At 40.0% G+C, this 24322-nt stretch overlaps 5 protein-coding genes across 6 annotated transcripts; all 5 read right to left on the reverse strand.

Moving 5' to 3' along the window:
- Positions 1-243: 243 nt before the first annotated feature.
- Positions 244-3460, reverse strand: LOC116192944 (vesicle-associated protein 2-1). Its single transcript, XM_031521654.1, has 7 exons — positions 2947-3460; positions 2380-2450; positions 2181-2262; positions 1962-2077; positions 1729-1851; positions 919-993; positions 244-640 (listed from the first exon to the last, which is right to left on the reverse strand). The coding sequence occupies exons 1-7, from the start codon at positions 3002-3004 to the stop codon at positions 506-508; spliced, it is 660 nt and encodes a 219-aa protein (XP_031377514.1). The 5' UTR covers positions 3005-3460; the 3' UTR covers positions 244-505.
- A 1002-nt stretch (positions 3461-4462) lies between these two features.
- LOC116192977 (50S ribosomal protein L19-2, chloroplastic) lies at positions 4463-6935 on the reverse strand. The gene is made up of 5 exons (XM_031521691.1): positions 6772-6935; positions 6331-6690; positions 6065-6151; positions 5774-5907; positions 4463-4819 (listed from the first exon to the last, which is right to left on the reverse strand). The coding sequence occupies exons 1-5, from the start codon at positions 6793-6795 to the stop codon at positions 4711-4713; spliced, it is 714 nt and encodes a 237-aa protein (XP_031377551.1). The 5' UTR covers positions 6796-6935; the 3' UTR covers positions 4463-4710.
- Positions 6936-8184: 1249 nt separating this feature from the next.
- Positions 8185-9056, reverse strand: LOC116209291 (glycine-rich protein 23-like). Its single transcript, XM_031542890.1, has one exon. It carries the CDS (start codon positions 8646-8648, stop codon positions 8319-8321), a length of 330 nt encoding a protein of 109 aa, XP_031398750.1. The 5' UTR covers positions 8649-9056; the 3' UTR covers positions 8185-8318.
- Positions 9057-11159: 2103 nt separating this feature from the next.
- On the reverse strand, positions 11160-14386 carry LOC116209277 (putative lysozyme-like protein). 2 transcript variants are annotated; one of them, XM_031542879.1, is made up of 7 exons: positions 13890-13989; positions 13652-13740; positions 13472-13547; positions 13036-13085; positions 12607-12945; positions 12352-12390; positions 11160-11844 (listed from the first exon to the last, which is right to left on the reverse strand). In XM_031542879.1, exons 1-7 carry the CDS (start codon positions 13945-13947, stop codon positions 11668-11670), a joined length of 828 nt encoding a protein of 275 aa, XP_031398739.1. In that variant the 5' UTR covers positions 13948-13989; the 3' UTR covers positions 11160-11667. The 2 variants fall into 2 exon arrangements, with proteins under 2 accessions (XP_031398739.1, XP_031398734.1); XM_031542874.1 differs by lacking the exon at positions 13890-13989 and adding an exon at positions 14021-14386 and having other exon boundaries at positions 11167-11844.
- On the reverse strand, positions 14277-16294 carry LOC116209267 (stemmadenine O-acetyltransferase). Its single transcript, XM_031542866.1, has 3 exons — positions 15802-16294; positions 14825-15451; positions 14277-14414 (listed from the first exon to the last, which is right to left on the reverse strand). The coding sequence occupies exons 1-2, from the start codon at positions 16288-16290 to the stop codon at positions 14840-14842; spliced, it is 1101 nt and encodes a 366-aa protein (XP_031398726.1). The 5' UTR covers positions 16291-16294; the 3' UTR covers positions 14277-14414; positions 14825-14839.
- Between the last annotated feature and the right edge of the window lie 8028 nt (positions 16295-24322).

A 24322-nucleotide genomic window follows, 5' to 3' on the forward strand; every position in this document is an offset into this window, starting at 1 on the left:
TGGATGTTTCCCGCTTCAAGTTTAACCACGTAAAACTCAGTCTCTTTATTCTCCTCCATCTCTACTCTACTCTGTTGCTTTGAGTTGTTGTTTGGCTCGCTCGTACTTGAGATTCTTGATTTTGGGTTGTTTCTGCAGTATTGTAGCCACAATCTTCTTAGGGAGTACCGAAGTTAAGTCAACATCAAAACATGCAATAGAATGAATTAATCCTTAACATCAACGGCAACAATAGCATGATCGTCCGGCAGCAACAATTGATTTATTCCTCATTGCATGCAACTTTACTATGCTGATTAGAAAAATAAGATGATATATTGATAGTATCACAGGCTTTCTAGAAACCAGACACAGTGAAACCACAAATACGGCGTGAAGAGATTTACAGCAGGAAGAGGAACAATATAAGCAAAACAAACCCTTGGTTTGGTTCCGACGTTAACCGCAAAATTTTACAGGAGTAACAGCCAAAAATACTCTCCTGGAGCCATAGTAGAAGGGCCAATCATTCCGATGAAGGTGAAGACAGCGAGAGGTTCAAAAGGAATCCAACCATAAGTCCGATGAGAGCCACAAAGAGTGCAAATTTGAAGGAAAAGCCCGGGTCAGTCTTTTGCAGCCTTCTTCTCTTCAACATATCCTTCAGGATTAGAATCAAAAACAGATATTAGGAATTCAACATGCCGATTTGTACAAGTTTTAGTTCATTTACCAATATTATCAGTTGTCATCATAGACTAAAAGTCGAGCAAGTTTTAGTTAACTCCGTCATTGGAATTAAAGATTACTAATGGAAAGAATCTCACAACTAAGTATGGTTGTACTTGAAGCAACAATCTTAATCTTGCAAGTCAGCACCTCATTTTCTCGCTCATTATGAAACGAACAAAAGTGGGAGAGAGCAGCGAAAAGAATTACCAGCTCCTGCTGCAACTGTTGTGTCTGTCGAATAGCTGCATCTCTCTCCTCTTTTGCACGCTGAATTGCCTGATTCTAGAATGACCAGAGGTAAGATTCTCGTAAGACTTTTGCTGATCCACAGAACCAAGAAATCCCCATAAAAAAAATAATAATAATAAAGCAGCGGCTCATCTTCTTCTCCCATTTTTTCTTTTCGTGAGAATTTCATAGATCACCCACCCATCGTCCAAAGTCAATCTCAACCAGACCCAATCAATCACCCACTAAAACTTCTAAAATCAATCACCTAAGTAAACTCTACACCTAATTTTTTTTTGCGGCAAAGCAACATAAACAGGGTAAAAATTACAAGAAATGTGTTTCACCAACTTTCAGTCGGTAGTTAGATTTGATATTAGTATTAAGATCACCTTAGTTTCCGTTGTTGCAATCTTACCATATGGTCTTTCTCCAACATCTCAAACTGCTCAATTTTTTTCCACTTCTTTCTTAACATATCACATGCATCATCCAAATAAAATAGCTAAATTCTACTGATTATCACATCCAACAAATCAGCTTAGAGCCAAATGCATTGATTATTCAGAAGACCCTGTACCAGTAAATCTTGAATTCTTACTATTAATCCTTAGAACTAAGCATAACTGCGGAAACAGATTTGAGCTCCCTCTGTCAAGCTGGCATGATGTTAGCCATGCTACCTAGTAACTACCCTACACAACGAACCCACTGTAACGGAAAATTCTACACATTTATGAGAATAGATAAAAACTCTGATTTACAAGCAATAAAAGGTTTAAAACTCACGGAGGAGTTATCAGGAGTTCCACGGGAGGTGTTCCTTATTGCATCAGCGGATGCTGAGTTAGGAGCAACATAAACAACCTTGAGCTTGCACTCCTCTACTACTTTTCCTCCATCCTTATTGAACTGAAAAAATCAAGACTGATAACATCATGATATATTTATTAAAACGAGATTATCTACTTCTAGCCAATCAAGCAAAAACATTATCGAGGAAAATATCATTAGGTTCTTACAGTGTCCGGAGAAAGATCATCAATATCTGAATGGGGAGGAACTATCGTACTCTGGAGGAGGAATTTGTCTTTGCATTGCATATCAGGCGGACATTCAAGTTGAGCTTGGAGAGTGACTTCAATTCCAGATATCAGAAACCATTGCAAATTAGAAAGATTATGATCTTCGTAGATAAGAGATTATCCGACCGAAAACCGAAATCTCATGATGAGCAGTACCTCTAATGAAACACGCATCCCAAGGTTGAATAACATTGGTGTTGGGTCGGACGAAGTACTTCTTAGGAGAAGTAGTTTTAACCTAGCAGAAGGGAAGAGATCAATTCCGTAACAAGGGACACACATATGATGGGATAATTCTAAAGGTGAATGGAAAGCTGCGAAGAACCTGAATCATAACAGCACGAAAGGAATGTACCTTAAAAGCGACATGATGTTCGGTGTTGTTCACAACTTTAAGATCGCAAAAGCTTTGCTTTTCCAGCTCAACTGTTTAGGCCAAATTAAACACCATAAGTATCCCAAAGCTTAATTTCGTTTGAGCAAACTGACACGTGAATAAGAGAAACCAACGGCGCAATTAAATTAGACTTATCAAGTAGTGATCATTTTTCTCAGAAAATTCCTCTGTTGCTCCAATTTGAGTCAGAGATCCATTACGACATAGGCCCCACAGTATATAAACTTTGCCTCCGAGCTTCAAATCAATGATTATCTAAACAATATGGCGGCCACAAACTCGCATTGATCCAAATAATTGCCGAATATCACACTGCCACTGCTAACAAATCCCCGAGTCATTGACTAACATGAAATCAAACCACTGCAATTGCCGAATATATTCGTCTACTCCCCTTCACGGAAATTTCACAACCCCATTATGCCTATCATGATTTTGAAGCCTATCAAACATCAAGGAAGGCAGCTCAATCACAGCGGCACAGTCCACGCATGTAGAGAGACAGAGAGAGAGGAGAGAGCGTACAGATGAACTTGAGCTCGTCGGGATGAACGGAGATCAATTGCTGGCCGGCGTTGGACATGGTGAGGCGGGAAGACTAAAATCCGATTCAGTGATCAACTGCAATCAATTTGGGACAACAACGCTGCATAATCCCCGAGACGAGGCAGGTCATTTGCCCTAGACCGCACGAATCGCTGCACAGTAAGAGAGAGAGAAGAGAAGGGGACGGGACGGGAGAGGTGATTGATGTGTGGTGAAAAGGATAGGAGGAGGAGGAGGAGAAGAAGAAGGAATTGCTCGGTCCAAATGGTTCGAACAGCTCGGCGCCGATTTCGGGCTCTCTCTCCTCAAAAACTGGCCTTAATCAGCTTTCCCGCAAGCGGAATTTAGCTCTCCAGTCAACGGAGAGAGAGAGAGAGGCAACGGTTTGGTCTGGTTTGGGTATGGGATGATCCTCTGCCACCCACCCGACCTCCATGGAAGGGTGGAAGTGGTAGTTGGTCATCACCGTCATTCTTCAGGTTCCGCCACGGCGACGCGGGGGAAGACGACGGACACGTGGCGCTCCCTCGGACTCGGTTTCGTGAAAGCCATAAAAGGACAATTACTTTATTCGCGGGAAAATAAATGTTCGGCGCCTGGTAGGATCGGCTGATGCCGTTCGATCTCTTACGTGTCACAATCTCACCCGTCTAGTCCAATTTAATTTTGGTGGTGCCCTCCATATTTCTTCTTGGAATTGGAATATATATATATATATATATATATATATTTTTTTTTTAAGTGAGACTTAGATTTTTTTTCCTTTTTCAATTACATGGACGATGAACTCTAAGGGATTTGACCTAGTAATTAAGGAGGAGCTGCAGTATCCACCCGATCCCGGGTTCGAAATTTCTTGGGGCCATCGGAGCGCTTTTGGGGTGATTAACCGTTCCGTGCGTCGCCGAGATTCACGGAGCCCCGAGAATTAATCGGGCGAAGGCTGAACACCCCGAATTAACAAAAAATAAATTTACATAAACCATGTATTTAATGAAATAAAAATTCTAATAACTAATAAAATGAAACAACTACAAACAATTTTTAATCACTATTGAATTTGTAATCACTATTTTTAATCAATGTTGAATTTGCAAGGTCTTGATCACCATAAGCGACCATTCGGTGCTAAATCCTCTTTGACTGAATGTTAATTTTTCTTTTTTTGGGTAAACTATCGTCAACTTATTGCGTGAAGTTAACCATTGCTTTCACATTTTATCATTTAGAAATCTTAAGTCCAAATGAACTAATAAATAGTATTTGAATTTCCAAAAATTTTAATTCTTTGAAAATAAAATTCTATGTATACTTACTTGTGCCATCATCAACTTCGTACCTTGCTCTTATAAAATTCTAACTCTTAATCAAATGATAATGTCTCGCCTCGGCTATAAATGCAAGCATTCGCTTATTTCCTATTCCCCAAGACCTCATGAAAGTGTTAACCGAGCATGGCTTCCAAGAACAAGTACCAAGATGAGCCGATACCGCATGTTCAAAGTGTGCAGGTCATGACTACAAACTGGAATTTCATTGATACATTACAAAAGAAAAGAACATTCCGGGTCTTGAATTTTACAAATTATACCTTACCATTCAACCTCAACTATTTCCCAATGATCTAAAGTAAAGAAAGCAAATCAGAGGTAATAACGTACGAAGAATAAGCTAGTGATACTACAGAAACTCTTAATCCCGAAAAAGGACAGCAGCGGGCAGCATCTGATGCTAGCTGTTTCATTACTTGAAAGTGGAGAGCCGAGGAAGCTTGTCCCTTAAGTAGTACAACCTTGCCCTCCTCACCTTCCTGTGGTTGACCACTTTAATCTCCTTGATGTTGGGTGAGTACCTGCAAGCGCCCAGAGACATGCATTATTCAAACATCAGCGGATACTGGTAACGGCAAGTCAACGTCCATGTTTATCATGGGATAGTCATCCCGAATTAAAGAGCTATTCTAGCAAGAATCATTTCATTAAATCTCGACCATAGAGAGTTCAATTATAATCCTCAATGTTACGGTGCTCAGAACATTTCGCATATCAGATAATGCTCCAACTATCAGCTTGTATATGCATGTGGGAAAAAAGGGGAAGATTACAGATATGACTATTGGTCTCTATCGTGAACCGTAAAGCTCAATCCCAGATGCAAAAATCTAATGACATAAGCTTGTTACTCATGGATATTTGACGGCAACAAATCAACAGAGAACAAGCCATGGCCTGAACTCAACAGCCTACACTCACTATCCAGGAAGAATTTCACCGATTACTCTGAGCCCAAAGCATGGCGACTTTTGAGTGGATGACCATTGCCAATACATCATGAGTAACATAATTTCTATAGAATAAAAAACAAGATCAAGAGGTACCACACTAACATGACTTCTTCAATGCTTATGACAGCAGGATTCATCAAGGAGCTGACAAAGATCATGGATTGAAGTCCCCATTGAAAAGAAAAATAATTAGCATGCTACAAATTCTCTTAAAATCTAGCTTCATTTCCAAATACAAGTTAACGCTGTCTATGCAACGAACAGATATCTGCAAGTTTCAAACCCTACCACAGTTTTTTTTCTATATGCATCATTGTTTCATAGCAAACATAAAGGGCTGAAAAGTCTTTTTATCAGCTCAGGACCTAAAACTACACATGGTTGAATGTCATGCAAATTCTGAATTTCCATTTCTACAAGATCTCTATCCTTTGATCATACAAGTCTCGCTTGTCAAGTGCAGGGAAAAATATACGCGTCATATGTTGTCAAGTAAAGCAACTATTAGATGTATCGACTTACACTGGGAACACAATTTCAACTCCAATGCCGGCAATGATTCTCCTGATCCTGATAGTCGTGTGGATACCCGCATTCTGTTTGGATATAATTATTCCTTTGTAGACAGATAACCTCCGCCTGTTCTCAGGAACTTCCTGCAAAATCCAGTACATGGACGAAATTAAGCATAAAACCGAACAAAGAACAGCCATGAGCGCAAACCCAACAGAAAAGGAGAATGATTTCATAGAGCTGAATACTCCACTGAGTCCAAATTCATCATCCAAACTTTGAAGAGGAAGCAGGAATTACCAGCTTAATCTCCACAATATCTCCAGTCCTCAAGTCCGGCACGGGCCTAACCTGCTCCGAAGCTTCAATTGCTCTTTTATTTAGCATCTACGAAATCAGAGACTTCAGTATCCTTACAAGATACATAGCAGAGGTTCCACGAGACAAGAAAATTTCCATTTCTCAGGTTAATACATTTGTACAGCTTCCTAGTAGTATTCACAATTCACAACGAATGCTCATCGCCATGTAATGAGAAACAGCATATGAACAAAATGCTAAAGTACCCCCATTATATCTCCGAGCTTAACCCGAGGTGTCCTCGGAGGCTTCGCTTCTTCAGCATTCTCCCCAGCCTCGGCCTCTGTCTCAGCTTCCGCTTCAGGACCTGCTTCAGCCTCCCCTTCAGCACTCTCCTCCGGAGCAGGTTCTGCTTCACCGCCCGACTCAGCTCTCACGACGAAACTCGGCCTCCCAATTGCCGCGAAAATTGGACTCCTTTGCGAGCTGATCGACCTCGAAGAAACCCTAGGAAGGGTAAGCCCGCTGCCGGAGGCGAAATGAGAGGAGCGGACTGACGCAAGCGCGGAGAAACCAAGCTTCTTAGGAACGCCGTGCTGCGAACTCCTCGTAATCGAAATCAATGCCTGCAGAAACCCGAGAACAAAAACCTCAATTGCCATTCTAGGAGTACAAGGAAGGAGCGAGAGAAGAAAGACGGTGTGTACCTGAGGAAGAACCTGGGACGCCATAGTTGGTGAGACAGCGGACTTTCTGGGAAGGAAGAGAGAGAGAGATAGGGGGAAGTTAGAGAGAGAACGCCATGGATTGGCGTCACTGTGAGTGGAGAGACAAACACCTTATCTGTTCCTCTTGAAGAAGAAGAGGAAGAAGAAGGCGGGTTCTTCTCCTGCTTCTTCTGCTTCTATCCGGTTGTTAATCCACGCGCTAAGTGGCGCGTGGTCGGGTTTCGTTACACCACTTTCCCGGATCATGGGCTGGTTCGGGTTGGCCCAGCAAAGGGACTCGGAGATCGAAATGGGCCGTAGCCCATTAAATGTCCTCATTCAGTGTATTTTCTCGGGCCCATCATTCAATATCAACTTGGCCTTTTTATCATTTTTACAAGAACAAAGAAACGTATCATCACCGACAAATACAAATTCTCGGGTAATCCTTCCTTTCCTCTGTAGCGTGAGGGGCAATCGGGTTAAAATGCAGTAGGCAAGGGGATGGCTAGTTAGTGCGGTATGTGAGGAATAAGTTCGGATCTCATGGATTCTTTTTCGTGACGCCGTTGCGAGGTAGATTATTATTATTGGTTCGAGAGATTCTTCATAGGCAAAAGGAATGACACTCTCAAGTTTGGTGGGGGGAAAGGAGAGCATGTGAATATGAAGGTGAATGCCTAAGACTAAGAGGCAATATAACATGCAGTGCGCGCGTGGGAATTAAGGGCCCGCGACTATAAATCTTTTTAAGTCAATTGGGAAGAGGAGAAAACGCACCCAACAATCACCACCACAAGCCTAGCATTCCATTTTGGCCAAAATAATAATAATAATAAATAATATTTCCATTATACGGTTTTTCTTTTTCTTTTTTTGGGAAGATAATAGTTTGAACCTATTAGTCGAATGAATAATTCTCGTATAACTGTCAACTTTTTCCTAATCATAAGTCTTAGTGAATTTCAAATTTGTATACTGCAGATCAGATCACATATTTTCTCTAATATTAACTGGATCTCTTATACGAGGGAATTTTTGAATACCGGCTACTCCTCCTTGCAACTTATGATGAAAAATCTATGGAGATTTACGCTAGATTAGAGTTTGTTTTTGAATAATTGACTACACCTATTAAGTCCTCTTAAACATTCTTTGAGGCTGTAAATTCAAAATTTTCAAGCGAAATCGATACGTTGCCGCTCTTAATATCTGCACCGAGTAAAAATGTCGTCCCCGCTCCTAAATATGTGGCAACTTGCTATACCACATTTCACCAAAATTCCATCAATCCCATGGTGGTGGATGGACCAGAAGATCTGATTCTTAGATCTTAGTTGTGACTTCACCTTTCACTCCATTTACCCTCAACTCTTACATATAGCAAACCATTGTCCCTCACTTTCTCCCCCATTTCATTACATAAAAGCCCATCTCATTCCCATCGCTTGAACTCATAATTCCTTTCTCCATACAAACCAAGAAGGACCAAGCATGGCTCTCTCTGGTGTCATGCTTTGCCTCACCCTCTCCATCTCTCTCATGGCTTACTCTTCACTAGCCCAAGCTCCGTCCTCCACCCCGATGGCGGCCCCAATGTCCCCAACCATGCCGCCAACCTCCATGTCAGCCCCACCCATGTCGATGGCGGCCCCACCGTCTACCACCATGGCCCCTCCCCCAATGGCCACGCCTACACCAATGGCCACGCCTACACCAATGGCCACTCCACCGATGGCCATGCCTCCACCTCCACCAATGACGCCCATGACACCGACAATGAGCCCCGGGCCGACAGCTGGCGGCTCGCCACCGCCACCGGCATCCCCTCCGATGGGCCCATCCATGCCCATCTCTCCACCAGCGCCACCGCCCATGTCACCGATGTCACCAGGCCCCGTCCCATCAACCCCAGGGAACGGCGCTCTTGCCAGTGGAAATGGCCTCACCCTCGCAGTACTCTTGGTAGCAGCCGCATTCCTAGCTTAAAGAACACGAAGTCCCCGTACTCTCCAGTTTCAATGTAGATTCATGAGACATTTGTTTGTGTCATTCTTTGCTCTGTTCTCTCTAAACTCCATTGTCGATGGCTTTCTCTTTTTTCTAGTGTTTCCCTTGATTCTTGAGCACCCATCTTGTGGAGAGTCTGCATGCTCATCAGATGTTACATCCCCTTCTAGCATTTTAACTCTTGTTAGCTGAATAAGATGAACTCTGTCTATTGTTGTTCATGTTCGACATTGTTAGCTATAAAAATCTCACATGGTAATGCCATCTCATGTTCATACAAGCGATCCAAGCTCAGCCACATCTATTTGCAGCATCCAACTAATGTTTCAGATAAGTACTATACCGAAAGAAAACGGCTTTGTTCTTCGGATCCTGTTAATCTATGAAGGGTAGATGAGGGAATTGGGATGGGAAAGTTAGGTTGCTAGCTGTTAAAAGAGAAATGTGTGGAGGAAAAGGAGGTGAGACGTGAGGAGGGTAGCTTCTTTTTGGTAAAGGGAAGGTGCCCTCCGGGGCATTCTTTGGGGGTTAAGAGGATTAAAGAGGAACGGGCTTTTAGATACCTTTCTCCTAGTGGAAGAGGACAGGGAAGGAGAAGTGAATGGTTATGGTGGGGACTAGGAAGAGACAGAGGAATATGAGGATGAAAGTGATGTTCACATGGTGGTGGGTTATCCCCACACAGTTGTACCCTGGGCTTACATGTGAGTCCGTGAAGCGAGGGAGATAATCAAGACGGAATCAGGACCTGCAGACTGAGTTCCAACTAGAGAATGCAAATCTAATGACAGTAATCGAGTGACAGGATGAACGAACCCCGTATGAACTTCCATTTGGTCCATCCCGAGATCTGTTGAAAATGCTGGAGAGATGGAACCTGCAATGGTAATGGAACATAAAGAATCCTCAGATGCCCACTACATAAAGAAACAAATAATGGCTTGCAAGACCTTTTGTTACCTTTGAAGCTGCAAAGCATTACAAGTTAATTCATGTGATGGACAAAAAGAAACTGCAGTTTTTAGATAAAAGGCCTTTGCTTTTAGGTAGAAAAGTTCGACATCCAACATAGGATTCCATTCGAAAATGTTAATAATACAGCAAACAGAAGAAAGGATATGTTACTTTCGTTGTCCCTCTCCCGAAATAGATCATTATTCCAACTTTAAAAGACGGGTGTTTACAAGAACCTACCCTTTTTATATCGAACTAATCACAAACATTTGATTGTTGAGATCTCCTAACTCGACCATCGTCCTTTACCATAGGAAACTTCACCAATTCAGCTGGATGACGAGAAGAAAGAATGACTCGGGTTCTTAGAATAAGTTTCGAACACTGTGCCATCATGTGAGCATGTCTGTACAGAACCTGAAGAGAACGGCCCGTGCAACTACCGGAAACATAATGCACGGTTGAGAACCCAGAACCATAATTCCACAAAACAAAAGCAGACCATAAGTCCTGCAGGAAATACTGTGTCTTGTGCTCCTTGCATAAATGTCTTTTTCTTGAGAGCTGGAGTCATGTGCAACTGTAATGAAGCTGACTGCAACGGAAACCTACAAATGTCCATCTCAGCCAGACTGCCATTTGTATAAAACAACCGAAAACAAACACGTTCATTCAAGTACTGCTGTCAATGTCCAACCAGAATTTGTCCCTCCAACCCCAACTCCATCAAAGCAAATTTTCGAACGATAGCCTAGGTTTATGGTAATTCTAATAAGTCTCCAAAACATAAAGGACCAAACATGCATGTATATCTTGCAAATATAATTCGTCAGATATAGGCTCCTTTCAGTTAGGCTCAAGGGAGTCGATGTGGTTTGACCCTAGTCACACCCCAGACAAAGTCACTAGCAGGCTGCCCGGACAAACTTGTTAGGGACCAGCATTGGACAGTTAGCAAGCCGAAAAATAGCAAGATGTGGGGGGTTAGTGCGTGGTTACAAGTTATCTCAAGGAAGTGCTTACAGGATTTAAGTGATTATACGAGAATCAAGTCAAGACTTCGCTAACTCATGGCAAATGATATCCTTTGGCTGCATAAGTTCTCCCAGCCGAATGGTAAATAGTTCCTCTCCAGGAAAGCCATTTTATTCTAAATCCAAGAAAGCCATAGTTTAGTTCTACTCTATGTCTGGTTCCCAGTTTCTTTTTGTTGGTCAGATACTAATTGATTTTCCCCATACCACATGGGATCTTCTGCACAAGAAGTAATAAGAAGTAAACATTGCTCCGTTGGTCATGTTTTTCAGTTGATATAAATATCCACCACTTTTGGCTACATTCAGAATGAATTACCTTTGTATATTAATCACTTCCAGAAACTCAGCCCAAGAATGTGGAAATGACATGAAAGTTCTCACGATGTCTATCGAAGAAGAACAACCAAGAGCAATGAATTAAGTCGTAAACTATAAATATTGCCATAGCAATATCACAATATACAGAGCTTGAGGCTAGATGTACATCAAAGAGCAATGACATTGCAATGCGAGTAACATCATACAGATAGATTGAAAGCTCAACTTTGTCTGCGAAATCGAAGAAAGAAAATAAGAGACCTCATTGTAGAAGCTTAAATTACCTCTACAGGAAAATGCTGCTCATGTTACTTGAAGAATGGTAAATGCATCCCACTCATACCCGCGGTATCCCGTAATGAGAAGGACCGAAAAGCAAAACCTATGTCAGTAGCTCCGATCAAACTTGTGTACACATCTTCCTCAACATTATAGTGCTGTGGTGAATGGAACATTCTTTTCATATAACTTCTAGTGAGTGACCTGTAAACTGGTGTAGATGCTTACTCAACTCAGACTCAGAGGCCCCCATATGAGGACTTTTTCCTATTATGACTTTGAATGAAGTATTATGTTCTCATTTTCTTCTTTGTTTCCTTCGGCATTCAAAGCAATCAGTACAAGGAGACCACCGTTTACTCCAGTAAGAGGTATCGATCTTGCTAGGAGAGACTTTTAGATCTTCTATGAGTATCTGACGAAGCTTTTCATTCTCCTCCTGGAGCTCCTCAATGATCCGCTGGTGCTTTAGAACCTTCAATAATAGATGACAAGGGAACTTGAAAATAAGATTGGGAGTCGTAAAGTTTCAGAGTGATTCACTTATGAGCAGCAAACTCGTGTACCTATACCTCAGAATGTATGTCCAAGTACTCGACCATGTTTGGTATGAAGAAATGGAAGCATCTCAGAATGGAATTGACACAAACAGTTTTGCATTGTGATTCCATTTGTCCATTCAATTTCCTTTCCATTCCTTTACACCAAATGTGCTTTACCACTTACACAGGAGTGGAAGCGTTTGGGAATGGAATCGCCATATACAGCTGGATCGTTTTGTAATGGCAACTGCTCATTTGCTTTCCACTCATTCTACGCATTACAAAGGAATGGAAGCAAAATTGAACAGCTCCATATGGCAATACCATTCCATTCCTTTTCTAAATCTTTATAACAAACATCAACTCAAAGTCTAGTTGGCTGACAATACTTAGGAATCAAATTATATACATTCACATTTCTATCAGATATGAAATATTACCATTTGAAGCATGTTATTTTCCGATCGCAAGCTTCCTACCTGTAGTTGAAGATTCACAAGCCTCATGAGTAATTTCTTTCCATTGAAAATAGATGTTAAACTATACGAAATGAAACTAGATTTAAAAGAAAAGGAGCAAGACCCCCGAATGAAGAGGATTATTTTCTTCAAAGGGAGTGAATGAGATTATTTAATTACCAAACCAAACAAACAAGAAATTCAAACCAAAACGCATGAGCGATAACCTCTACATACCAGATCATTTAATTTAGTATCATCCTCCTGTTTTAAAACTGGATTCTGTAGAAAGCTGCTGAGAACCTTTTCAGTACGACTCTCAACGGAGAGATCAGGAGAGCTACTAGATGCAATACTCTGATAGGAACTAAATCCCATATTTCCATATCCAGGTAGCGTTTGTGAAGTATTATCTAGTGATTTTGTGCCCAATTGCATCATATTTCCCATTGGACTCTGGCTTAGAGGCCCACTAATCATGCTCATGCCACCCTGAAGAGAACCGGGAAGAGCCCCTGGACCGATGGGTAAATTGGGCCCCATCCCAAACTTGGACATCATCTTCGTCATCAATTGCTGCAAGGTTGAATTTTTGATGTTATTAAGAAATAAATGTACACCTTTGTTGGGAATATATGCAGAAAAGTAGCAGATGGAGATACATACTATAAAACTAGATTGTATCTGGTTCATCACTCCAGGCTTCAAAGCAAGTCCTGCCAGGTGAAGATGTGAAGCCTTTAGCTTCAAAATGCTCGGAACCATGGAGCTTATCTACTTGTAAAGCACTTAATAAATACACATCATAGAATTCCAGCATATTACTCAAATATGTTAGTTCATCCAATTGAACCCTGGGTGAGCTTCGTATCAAGCAAGCAACATCACACTATCTACCTCAAAAGACAGGATTTCCCAAATTCAAGGTCCCTATTAATGGAGTTTGTTCCAGAAGGTCTTGTTTTGCAATGAGTATTTATAACATGAATGTTGACGTTAAAACTTGCATTCACAAATAATTGCTAGTCGAGAAAAATATTGCAATCCAAATATAATGCTAGATCAGCTTTGTTGATATGGGAAGGTATCATGAGCAACATACCGACACCAAAACCATGGCCAAAGCCAACTCCACACCCAATGCCTGCTTCGATGTTTTTTGCTCCAACCTTCTTTAACTGATCAGTCAGCAAAAAAAGGGCAGCGTAACAGTTCAATATGCAGAAGTTTGAACAACCAAAATTGAAAGTGCCATTGGAAAATCAAAGCTATTTCGGCTTACAGCATTATTGACATGTGCCGTAACACCCGAGAATGCATCAGTGGCTCCTCTGGTGGCGCTCATGACTTGGTTCACAACCGGAATCGCACCTAAACAAACAATTCAACCAAAGATATTATTATAAACTCCACGATATCGACTAGCAATCAAAGTGCAAAACAACGACTACACTGCCACTTCATGTACTAAACACCAGCAAGCAAAAAGGGTAAACACAGAGAAATAACACGAGAACTACTCCGATTGCAGGGCTCCTTGCCACCAATCCTAGACTTCAAGACAGCTCCCAAATCCATCTTCTCAACGATTTACTGGTAAAGAGATGGGCTTTAATGCCTTTCATTGACGGAACAGAGGAGAGAGGAGTACCCATATTTATGGGGCGGCCGACGCCGATACCAACACCGCAGCCGACGCCAAAGCCAGTGAATACTTGACCCACCTTGAAAGTAAACGGATTCTGTACCCTGATCCCCTGGAACCCCGCCCTCCTCTGTTTGCCCACCACAATGCCCCCGCCGCCCCCACCGCCGCCGACGCCGATGCCGGCGGTATCGCTTGAACTTCCACCGCTGCTCTGGTCCATCCTTCACCCAGAAACCTCCCCCTCCAATACCCCGTTCCTGTCTTCTTGAGCTCAGCTCTCTCGCACTCTCACACGGGTAAATGCTAGCTGGGTTTGTCCATGGGCTTAGCAGACATGAGCAGAGAGAGAGAGAGAGAGAGAGGTTTACGGGTAGGTTTTGGAACAGTGATGCGCTACCTAAGAAGTCCGTTGCTAACAAATCGTCAATGCCCGGCGAAAACCAAAGACCAGTGTTTTTTTTTTTTTTTGAGAGAGAGAGAGAGAGAGATAAAGATGATGGAATTTATTTATTTATCATTATTAGATCTAATTAGTAATTTTAATGTAGGATTATGGCTGGGATCAAATGAAAAAGAAGTTTCCATCCAAGAGTTCGCGAAGTAGATTCAAAATATTTGCGTTGTTTCCATGATCACATATTGCGGATTATCAATTTTACCAGCCGATGGACTAATAATGCAAAGCGACTCCTATGAAAGATTACCAGTTGGATTAATAGTTAGGGAGTTTTCCGTGCGATACTACGCGCATTGGTGCAGTTGAAGTTAAAAGTATGGAACGAAAGTACATGAAAAGTACATATTCACCGCGACTCCTTGTGATCACAGGGTGACCAAGACATAGGCCCAATGTTCATCCTCGCCGCCATAGGGTGTTATCATCACAAACCCGTCCGAAGTCCCGATCCATTGCGAAACAAGAACTGGGAAATTCCCTTTCCGAAACGCGACCTCACCTGCCTCAAAGCTCTCCCAGCTCACCGGACTCGGTTGCCCTTTTGGGCCTAACCGGAGCTGAGGGCTCCCATTGTTTCTGGAAAAAATTTCCACCTTTACTTCGCCCGACTTCTCTCTCACCAGCAGTGATACCTTCGATCCCAGCTTGGCATCCATCACCTTCTCGGCAACCTCAGCGCAGAGGAGTGCAAGCGACTTCTTGTCCAAGTTCACGGTCCGGTCAACTGACTTGAAGATGACGGTTCGGGCCGAGTTCTTGCACGGGCTCGGCCCAAGAGGGCTCGGCGATGAGGGGTTAATGTTTCTGACGCTGTGGAGGTAAAAGATGGGCTTCTTCACCTGTGGGTCCATCTCGGAGACCAGACTGCTGTGGATGGCTGCCCATTTCTTCAGGAAGCTGCTGATGAATGGAGGATCTGCCAATAGAAGGCTGCAGCTGATCCCAATTGAGTACCCACCACATTGGAAGTTTGTCACCTGAGAACCACCACCAACCAAAGTTTCAGTTCAGCAGCTCGGTTTGCCATCAACTCGGCGAACTCATTTAAAAGCTCGAGTTTACAAAGAAATATGCACGTCCTATACATATCGAGGATCATCTTCTGACTGTCACGGCAGAACAAATCCAGTCCAAATCCGTTGTTCAGTTCACTAGAAGTTTCAATATATCATGGCTTACAAATTTACAATCTGCTGAGATTTGAGAGTTAGAATTTCACACGGATGAATTAAGTGGAAAACCATGAATTTACACGGGCTTGTATACGGCGCGATCACTCATCCGAAAGCTTATCACACAGATAGAAGGACAATACACAAACATGTACCTGAATGTAGAAGAGTGGACAGAACTGAGGATTTTGCTCATCGATGTCTTTCCAATACACAAGCTCAGCCTCGGCCTCCTCCCTCCCTTCTGACTCCAAAAACTCCTCCAAGCCGATCCCAATCCTGGCCTCGATGAGCCGTGCCCCACTGTCATTCGACACGATCTCGAACTCACTACCCTCCTCGGGCCTCCGCAGCCGCCCACAAATGGTTGGCTCCTCCACAAAGGCCTTGCCAAGCGAGTCCTTGATCCACCCCGCCAAATCCCAACCGGAGAAATCATCCCCCTCCACTCTCTTGAAGTAGAGGACCGTGTTGAAGCACCTCTGGAACGAGCTGAGCGGGCCCGGGTCGACCCGTTGGGTCACCCGGGGTTCGGTCACCTTGAAGGTCGTCACACTTTGGATGCCCTCGATATGAGGCTTGGGAAGAATTGCCATTTTTGGGTAATTGACCGAGCCTCGTCGGAAAAGTCCGAGTTCTTGCATTTGTGCCACTCCCTGGTCGTGTTTTTATAGACACAGACCCGGCATTGCTTCTTGTGGTAACTTTTGTAAAGTCTGAGTTTTTTTTTTTTTACATGATGTCCCATATTAATTTCTGCATCCATCTTTTACTTGTTAACCACAAAGTGTGTCTATTGATCTCACACTCCTCTCTAGTCTCTACAGATGAATTTCGTCCACAAATAGGAATTTGTAATCGACATTTCATCTCGTGATTTATCAAAAATTAAATACAAATAAGTTATTGATTTGATATGACCACGATATATTCACCGGGCTTTTAGAGGATTTCGGACTCTTATACTGCATATACTACAAACTTCAATCATTTACTGCAGTTTGCCATTAACAGTACCATACTTCGTAGTTGATTTTTTTTTTTACTCTAGTATGTAGAAGTCCAACAGTTTCGATTAATCCAATTCGAATCGGGTAGGCCTACTAAGGAGGTAAGTAAAACTTTCCCAACATAGAATTTCTTCATTTACAATACTCGAAACATTGTTTAAAGCGAATAAACCGTTTAAACCAATCAATATTAATTAGTTGAAAATTTTTGAATCCTTAGTGTAGGCATGTCCAACGATCTGACTGATTAGAAGAAGTGCGTTGGATATATGGGTTTTCTAAAATTTTTATAAAATTGTGGATTAATTAAAATTGTGGAAGATATTATTCATATAATTTCATGTTGAATGATCCAACATTAAAAGTTATTTTGCCTCTTATTTAACTTTTTTTCCTCCTCCCATATATATATATATATATATATTAATCTACCTTCTTTCTTGTTTTGGATAAAAACTGTCAAGTTACTGTATTTTGTACAAGAACTGGTATACTAATGCACCTAACATACATAATAAACCTTTCAAAATTTGAAAGGGTACGGTATCTTTCCATTGGATTTGGTCATCAGACTTGAATCTAATATTTCCATTCTCATTGGCTTTGTGTCAATTTTTCTCTTTGCTTCTTTAGGGCAACAAAAACGACGATGACAGATAGGCCCTTCCATGCAAAAGAGCCAACTACTTCCTCGTAACACAACAATGATTGATAGTCCCCAAGAATAGCAGAAATCCAAATGCGTAACAAAGCACGGGATTAGTGCCATCCTCCACAGATCAATCGCGAAAATTAATTTTATTAGATGCGATGTGATTTAATTATTTATTACCTAATATTGATATTTTATAGGTTGCAATTGGCAAATATATGCTTTTGAGCTATAGAGACGATTCTGGTCGATGCTCGGGTTCCAAACCTTTACAGCACTCCATTCATCCTGGAAAAAGAAGACGGGCAAAAACTATAATCTATAATTCCATTGCGCGTCTCGTTTTCACTATTTCGGAAAATTACGAACATGAATCGGACAGACGGCAAGGGTCGACGCCGAGTGCAAGGAGCCATGGCATACTCTTTTTCCTCTGCGAGCCAATAAGTGTATATGTCCAATCAGCAGAATTAATTGTGCTACAATAGGAATTTATTCATTTCCGGGCACGGACCAGTCCAATAAGATTCAAAATGAATATAGTAGACTGCAAAATAAATATATTTAGCTGAAGCCAATGTGCAGTCTACTATGTTGAATTATGCAATCGACTATGTATATTTGAAAATCCTGGACTGATTCCGCTATATTATGTTGAATTTTGCAATCGACTATGACTGAAACCGGCATCGGATAAGCTCCCGCTATACTAAGTGCTGGGTGTTATTGCACAACCGCTTTTCAAAATTAATGCGACAAAGCGATATCGTACGAACCTACCTCAAGTGGGCTTACTCGGTCCAAGTCTCATAAATTCGACCTTACATGCACAGTGGAGCCGTTATCCATCTACAGAAACACGCATGTCATATATATATATATATATAAATATATATAAATATAAAAATAGGATAAGTTTATCCAATTATTAATATTTTAAAAACACCTTTATATTCTTGTAATTTTTCCTCACACCTTTTCGATTCGTAATTTTTCGTAATACATTTCCACTATATATATGTGTACACCGGCTCTTTTTATTCATTGTTCATTTTCGACGTTTTGTTGCATCGAATCTCTCTCAACTAAGTTAGCCTTTCATCACAAATATGTTTGTTCTATTATTATTTCATAACGACTTATAGTTTCGAAATTTTGTTGCATCATATGTTCGTTTTCAATGTTAATTATCCTAACAGGTTCATACATTATTTATCTCATCGCCATGAATCACGTAATTATTTTCAAAACTTTACGTTTTCTCAATTTTTGTTCCAAAAAATACTCGTATTCTTCATGAATTTATACTTTTCTTTTCATAAATTTTACTCGCACATTTTTTGTGTGCTCTATTAGTATGATTTTTTCCTCACACACTTTTGACTCTCTATTCATTGCTCATTCTCAACATTCGTTGTCTCACATGTTCTAACATATATTGCCTCAGTTGAGTTAAACTTTGTACATCTCTTCTAAAGTACGATCATTTCCAACGTATTTCTCCAACTTTATTTTTCCTTTTTGCCCTTAGTAAATTGATAATACTATTTTATCCCTTTATTTAAATAATATAAATGCTACTAAACATTACATCTTTTCAATAATATGGCATCCTTTTATTTGTTTTGATAGAAAAACTAACGTATTATTTCTCATAACCTTTCTAATTTCACGGCACCATTTCATATTTTTTTCACTATAAAAACTACCTAGCATGTTCTTTCACATAATGATTCACTCTGACGAACGCATTAAATATGAAATAACTTCTCCATTCAGCACTCACGGTACCTCTCTCCCCTTTCATATTTACATTTATATCTTTTCTATTTTCTCTTTTTGTTTTTGATTACTTCTCTTTTCAATTATTCTTATTTTTTTAACTTTGCTAATTGTTAAAAAAAATTCATGCGTTCTCTTTCCTCTACCATAATCCTTTTATTTTTCAAGTTTCATACAACGAAATTACAAGCTGTCTAATGCCGTGTCTTCCTTACAATATGAGGAATCTTTATATATAAATTTTTTAATCGATATTGACTTTATAAGAATTTGCCATTAATAACCCATAAAGCTTTCCTTCCTTAAAACATGGGAACAAATTCTTATAGAGTCAATATTGGTCCAAAAAAAATTACATAGACAGATTCCTCATATTGTAAGAAAGTTACAATACTTGACGGCTAGTAATTTCGTTGCACAGTTTGAGAAATATCGCTCTCCAAAATTTTTGTATTGTGGTAGTAAATCGAATTTCAACAGGAATTTTCTAACTTATTTCTTTGCTTTTTTGCTCGAAACTTGATCCTAAGTAGTAGTGCTATGTATAAGCTTTCTATTGCCACTAAGAACACGAGAATCAGAGGTCCGAGTAATGAGAATGAATGTTCCAAAGTCGGCTCGAAAACAAAAGTAGTAAAAATGAAGAAGAAGATCATATGGACCTTTTTTAAGTAAAGAATAGATGTTGACAAGGACCAAAATGATCAAAGAATGACTGAATTAATGTGACCAAGTGAAGGGACTAAATTGATGTAATTAAGGACGAAATTGATATGATTAAGAAAGGACTGAATTGATGTGGCCAAATGGATGGACTAAATTAATATGATCATGGACGAAATTGATGTGATCAGATACCAAATTAATATAATATTTTTCTCAGAGATCCGATTGATGCAATATGTTTAAGTCATGGACGAAATTCATCATTTACTCACAAAAATATAGGCGGGTGGTTTAAGCATGCATTGAATATTGTTTCTTTAGGGAGGATTTCACTAAGCCATGGAGTATATATATGCTGTCACGGACATTGAAAGGCTGCCTTTTCTTGGGCTGCCTTATAGTAGTTGAACTAGCATTAATATGATGGCGTCGGGCTTTTGTGGTATACGGTCGGGAACGGGATAATCCACCGATCATGCATTCATTATGAGAAAAAATTATATACTATACTATACATACACACACATATATATATATATATATAATTGGCGACCCCGACGAGGAGGTGGCCATGGACATAGTCCCTGCTTGAATTTTATGGATTTTGAGGGGGGAAAAACCTACTTGTAGGTCCGGTTGAGGGAGAAGGGGCAGGGGTGTCTTGCCGGTAACCACCACGCCCCTAGTCGGGGTCGGTGGCATGGCTCCCGATGCTCCCCCTCCCCGAGGCTCACCTTTCTCTTTGCTCCCAATTAATTTTTTTATCTTTTATTATTATTATTATTATTACTTTCTTAATATTACTGAAAATAATTAATTTTAAAAATATATTTTTTTGAATGGAAAATGTATTTTTTAACAGAAAAATAGACAGTAGGACTAAAATGGCAAAAGCGTCAAAAGTCGAGAATCAAAAGTGTCATTATCCCTAAAATTTATGATGTTGCAAAGGACCACTAGAAGTAGCTCGCTCACATGCCACATTCACTACAGAAAAAATGACATATACTAGCGGAAATTTGTGCCGTTAGAAGATCAATTGTTTGTATAGAGAGCTTTATATACATCGATATATTTTTGTTGGATAGATTTTTCGGGGCTATACCAACAACCAAAATCTATTGGAAAAGTTTTTCCGATGCGTATTGACCGAAGGTATAAGTCTTATAAATCTATTCCAACAAATATTAACATATACTTCTCATTGATAAAAGTCTTTTCCAATAGATTTTAACTGTTGGTATAATCTTGAAAATCTATCCGAACAGACGTCAATTTATATGTTTTAATATAAGCCATTGGTAAAGTATACATGTATACCAATGGTTCATGATTCTATTAGTATCGATCTATCTATTCGAACAGTCTATTTTCTAATGGTATGAATTTCCATTGATATATGTTCTCTTTTTTTTTAAGTGACTGGTTGGAGTTATTTCACGGCCAATGCCCATGAGATGCACTAATCCTTTGTTTGAACGTCACTTTGCGAGCGGATTGGAGAAGGGAAGGGAGAAAGTTAATTTCCATTATTTGGATATATTGATAAAGGATAAAAGAGAGGGAAAGAAAAGTTTACTCAAAAAATATGTCTTATGCATTAACCCCATTTATAATTTAATATTGTGCACTAAACGTGGGTAAATTATTTTTTCAAGTTTTAAATATTTAATTTTTCCTTTACCCTTCAAATCTTCCCAATCTGGGGCATCGAAAATGAAGTTGAAGCCATTCATTTTCCTCCTTTTCAAATTTTGGAATTCCTCCCCTCCCTTTCTCTCCTTTAATACGAACATAGGGTAAGGGCTGTAGGACCCAAAAATTGAATTCAATGTGAGATATATATATTAAGAAGGTTTTGAAGAGACCATGCAATTATTGTTGGACTATTTTACGAAATTGTTATCTCCGTATTTCTTGGGATCTTAGCTCAAGTACTACATATCAGATCAGGTTGTGACACATACAATATGAGATTGTCCTAATACCAATGATTGATATATTATCGTACGGAAACCGAGCGTAGTAAGCAACATCGGCTCCCTTAAGAAGAAGAATCTCACAAGTTCGAATTTTGTAGTACGAAAATATTTAGTGTTCTTGTACTTTTTTTTCCCTCTATCTAAATTTCTTATAATTATCGGCGCACTTTCCCCACAAAAACTTATCGGCGAATCATCTAATTATCCGGTACGTACATAGCAGCATGGCTTGGGTTGTCACGGCTCGTTTGAGCCCTCATTTAAATCAAACTGGCAGGCCTTCTGTCGCTTAGAATGGAAGAGGGAATATGAGATCTCGTACAGAGCACGGAGTTGTCGCTCGAACGGCACATGTAATTAGTCCCATGGATTTTTCTGTGAATATCCTAATATCCGGGAGTCTAACGGACCCGACTAATTCAGTTCAAGTAAGATCGACCCACTAAGAGATAAAGTTTTTCTAACGTGAATTTTTTCTATTCGCAAGACATTTGATACCTTACTTGAGGAGAATAAACGTCGAACCGCTTGAACTAACCAACTTTGGTTAGTTTTCCGCAATCTCCACCAAAGGTTACAACAAACAACCCGGATAGTCCATATAAATTTGTTTCATCATATAGTATGATTTAGCATTTACAGAACATGTCGTATATGTGGACTCAAATATTTATTTATTAGTTTTTTGCAATAATGGTTGCGTGTTGGATCATTATGCCCAGCACGAACGAACAAATCGGTCCGCACTAACTAATTCCTGTTACAATTATCAGTGCCTTAAATATGCATTAATTATTGTTTCAGGAGCATTCACTTGGCCATGCATATTGCTTCTACATGCAACGTCGATGGACTACTTGCTCCCACCTAGTAATTGGACTAGCATCGCTATGACGTGCAGCGGTGCAGGGCCCCATGTTATACGTACATTCAGCGCGATAGTCATCAAGTTAAGCATTCACGAACACGTTTCTATTGTGTTGCAAACAGCTGGCGGGACTAGTCCATATCCCACATTGGCCGGAGTGGTTTTCGTGGCCAATGCCCATATGGAATGCACGAAGAGCGGTAGGACCCATAAAAATGAATTCAATGTCAGATACATATTAAGAATGTTTGAAGAGTTCAAGCAGATCTTAGCAGATCTAGTTGGACTACATACGTAGTTGGTACCTACTGTATGATTAATTTCTCAGCAAGTAATTAGCCCAAGTAGCATCTAGTCAATTTGTGACGTACGATATGAGCTTCGAGATTAATTATTCGTGGTAAAACTTAGCACGTGCTCGACCTAGAGGACATTTCCAGTTTTCTTTTATGTTGGTCTAAAATAAAATTATTACCTTTATTATGTAGTTGTTTTTGAACGCAAAGATTAAATTTGGATGGTTGTTACCTAACATTGGAAAATTGTTTTACTTGGGAGCCAGCCGACTCTTTCCGGAAACGGAACCTCATTGCTCTTGTCGGAGAAGAAATTACTTGGCAGTTGGGAAAAGTTTTCTGGGGCAAACAACAACCTACGTTATCTATCAAAAACCAACTACTTACGTCTCTGTCAAGAAATTCACGTGCATGGTGGGTGTTGAATAGATATAGGCAGGGTTGATTTAAACGAAGAGGTCCCGAAATTTCGGAAGCTTAATTTGATTGCAAACGGACATAGCATGATCCCGTCGAATGAATGTGAAAGAATGATGCAAGGGGATACCATCGATTATGAAATCTATTATGTTCTCATGGCACACTTGATCTCATCAAAATCCACAGGTGCCATTGGTGGCTGTCAGATGGAAGATGGAATAAAACATTTCGGAGTGAGAAGTGCGCGATGGCTCATAAGGCATATGCTATTAATTTCATGGATTTCTTGAACATCTCACTTACGAAAACAAATGGAATGTCTATAGTGCAATCAATTGCACCATACAATCAATTGCACCATGCAATCAAAATAAGTTACCCAAATCTGCAGTAAATTACTAATAAAGGAAGTAAATTACTAACAAGAGAAGTCACTTTTCACTGATTTCAAAGTAACTTACACATATATTTCCACCGAAAAACATTACACATATCTCGAAATAATTTACATAAATTTTGAAATAAGAAACCACTATGAATAGGTTCAATTGGTTCGACGTTTATTCTACTTAAACAAAGTCTCGGTTTTGAGTCTTTGTAAATGTAGAAAATCTATGGTTGGAGAGTTTTACTCTTTAATGGTCTAAGTTGGCTCGACTGGATTAATCGAGGCCCAATTGGGCTCCGAGATATCAGAGTTCACACCGAAAATAAAATTTAAAATAAGATATGCGGATTTCGAAAAAATTTACATAACTTCTTAGTATAATAGCTAAATTTTACTCGCATATTTAATAATTTATGTGATTGTATGGTGCAACCAGTTTTATCGATTGCAACATAAAATTTCTTTGAAAATAACGGTCTGTCTAATACAATCTTGAAAACGTAAGGAGAATCTTGTTCTCATTATACACTACGGCTACGTTTGATCGTCGGGTTAGGAATAAAGATAGGGATAGGATGACATGGGATTTTAAATCCCATGGATATTGAATAT

Source organism: Punica granatum, chromosome 1, assembly GCF_007655135.1.
Source record: "Punica granatum isolate Tunisia-2019 chromosome 1, ASM765513v2, whole genome shotgun sequence".
In the NCBI taxonomy this organism is placed as follows: domain Eukaryota; kingdom Viridiplantae; phylum Streptophyta; class Magnoliopsida; order Myrtales; family Lythraceae; genus Punica; species Punica granatum.

Coding starts and splice junctions, on each gene's coding strand:
- LOC116192944 (XM_031521654.1), bottom strand. CDS start 3,004: ATGTCCAACGCCGGCCAGCAATTGATCTCCGTTCATCCCGACGAGCTC. Junction 2,078..2,180: donor GGATGCGTGTTTCATTAGAG/GTACTGCTCATC, acceptor CTGGAATTGAAG/TCACTCTCCAAGCTCAACTT. Junction 994..1,728: donor GAACTCCTGATAACTCCTCC/GTGAGTTTTAAA, acceptor TGGTCATTCTAG/AATCAGGCAATTCAGCGTGC.
- LOC116192977 (XM_031521691.1), bottom strand. CDS start 6,795: ATGGCGTCCCAGGTTCTTCCTCAG. Junction 6,691..6,771: donor CGTCCCAGGTTCTTCCTCAG/GTACACACCGTC, acceptor GGGTTTCTGCAG/GCATTGATTTCGATTACGAG. Junction 4,820..5,773: donor GTTGAAATTGTGTTCCCAGT/GTAAGTCGATAC, acceptor GGGCGCTTGCAG/GTACTCACCCAACATCAAGG.
- LOC116209291 (XM_031542890.1), bottom strand. CDS start 8,648: ATGGGCGGTGGCGCTGGTGGAGAGATGGGCATGGATGGGCCCATCGGA.
- LOC116209277 (XM_031542874.1), bottom strand. CDS start 14,237: ATGGACCAGAGCAGCGGTGGAAGTTCAAGCGATACCGCCGGCATCGGC. Junction 13,741..14,020: donor CGGCCGCCCCATAAATATGG/GTACTCCTCTCT, acceptor TTGTTTGTTTAG/GTGCGATTCCGGTTGTGAAC. Junction 11,845..12,351: donor AAAATAACATGCTTCAAATG/GTAATATTTCAT, acceptor CTATTATTGAAG/GTTCTAAAGCACCAGCGGAT.
- LOC116209267 (XM_031542866.1), bottom strand. CDS start 16,290: ATGCAAGAACTCGGACTTTTCCGACGAGGCTCGGTCAATTACCCAAAA. Junction 15,452..15,801: donor GTCCACTCTTCTACATTCAG/GTACATGTTTGT, acceptor GGTGGTTCTCAG/GTGACAAACTTCCAATGTGG.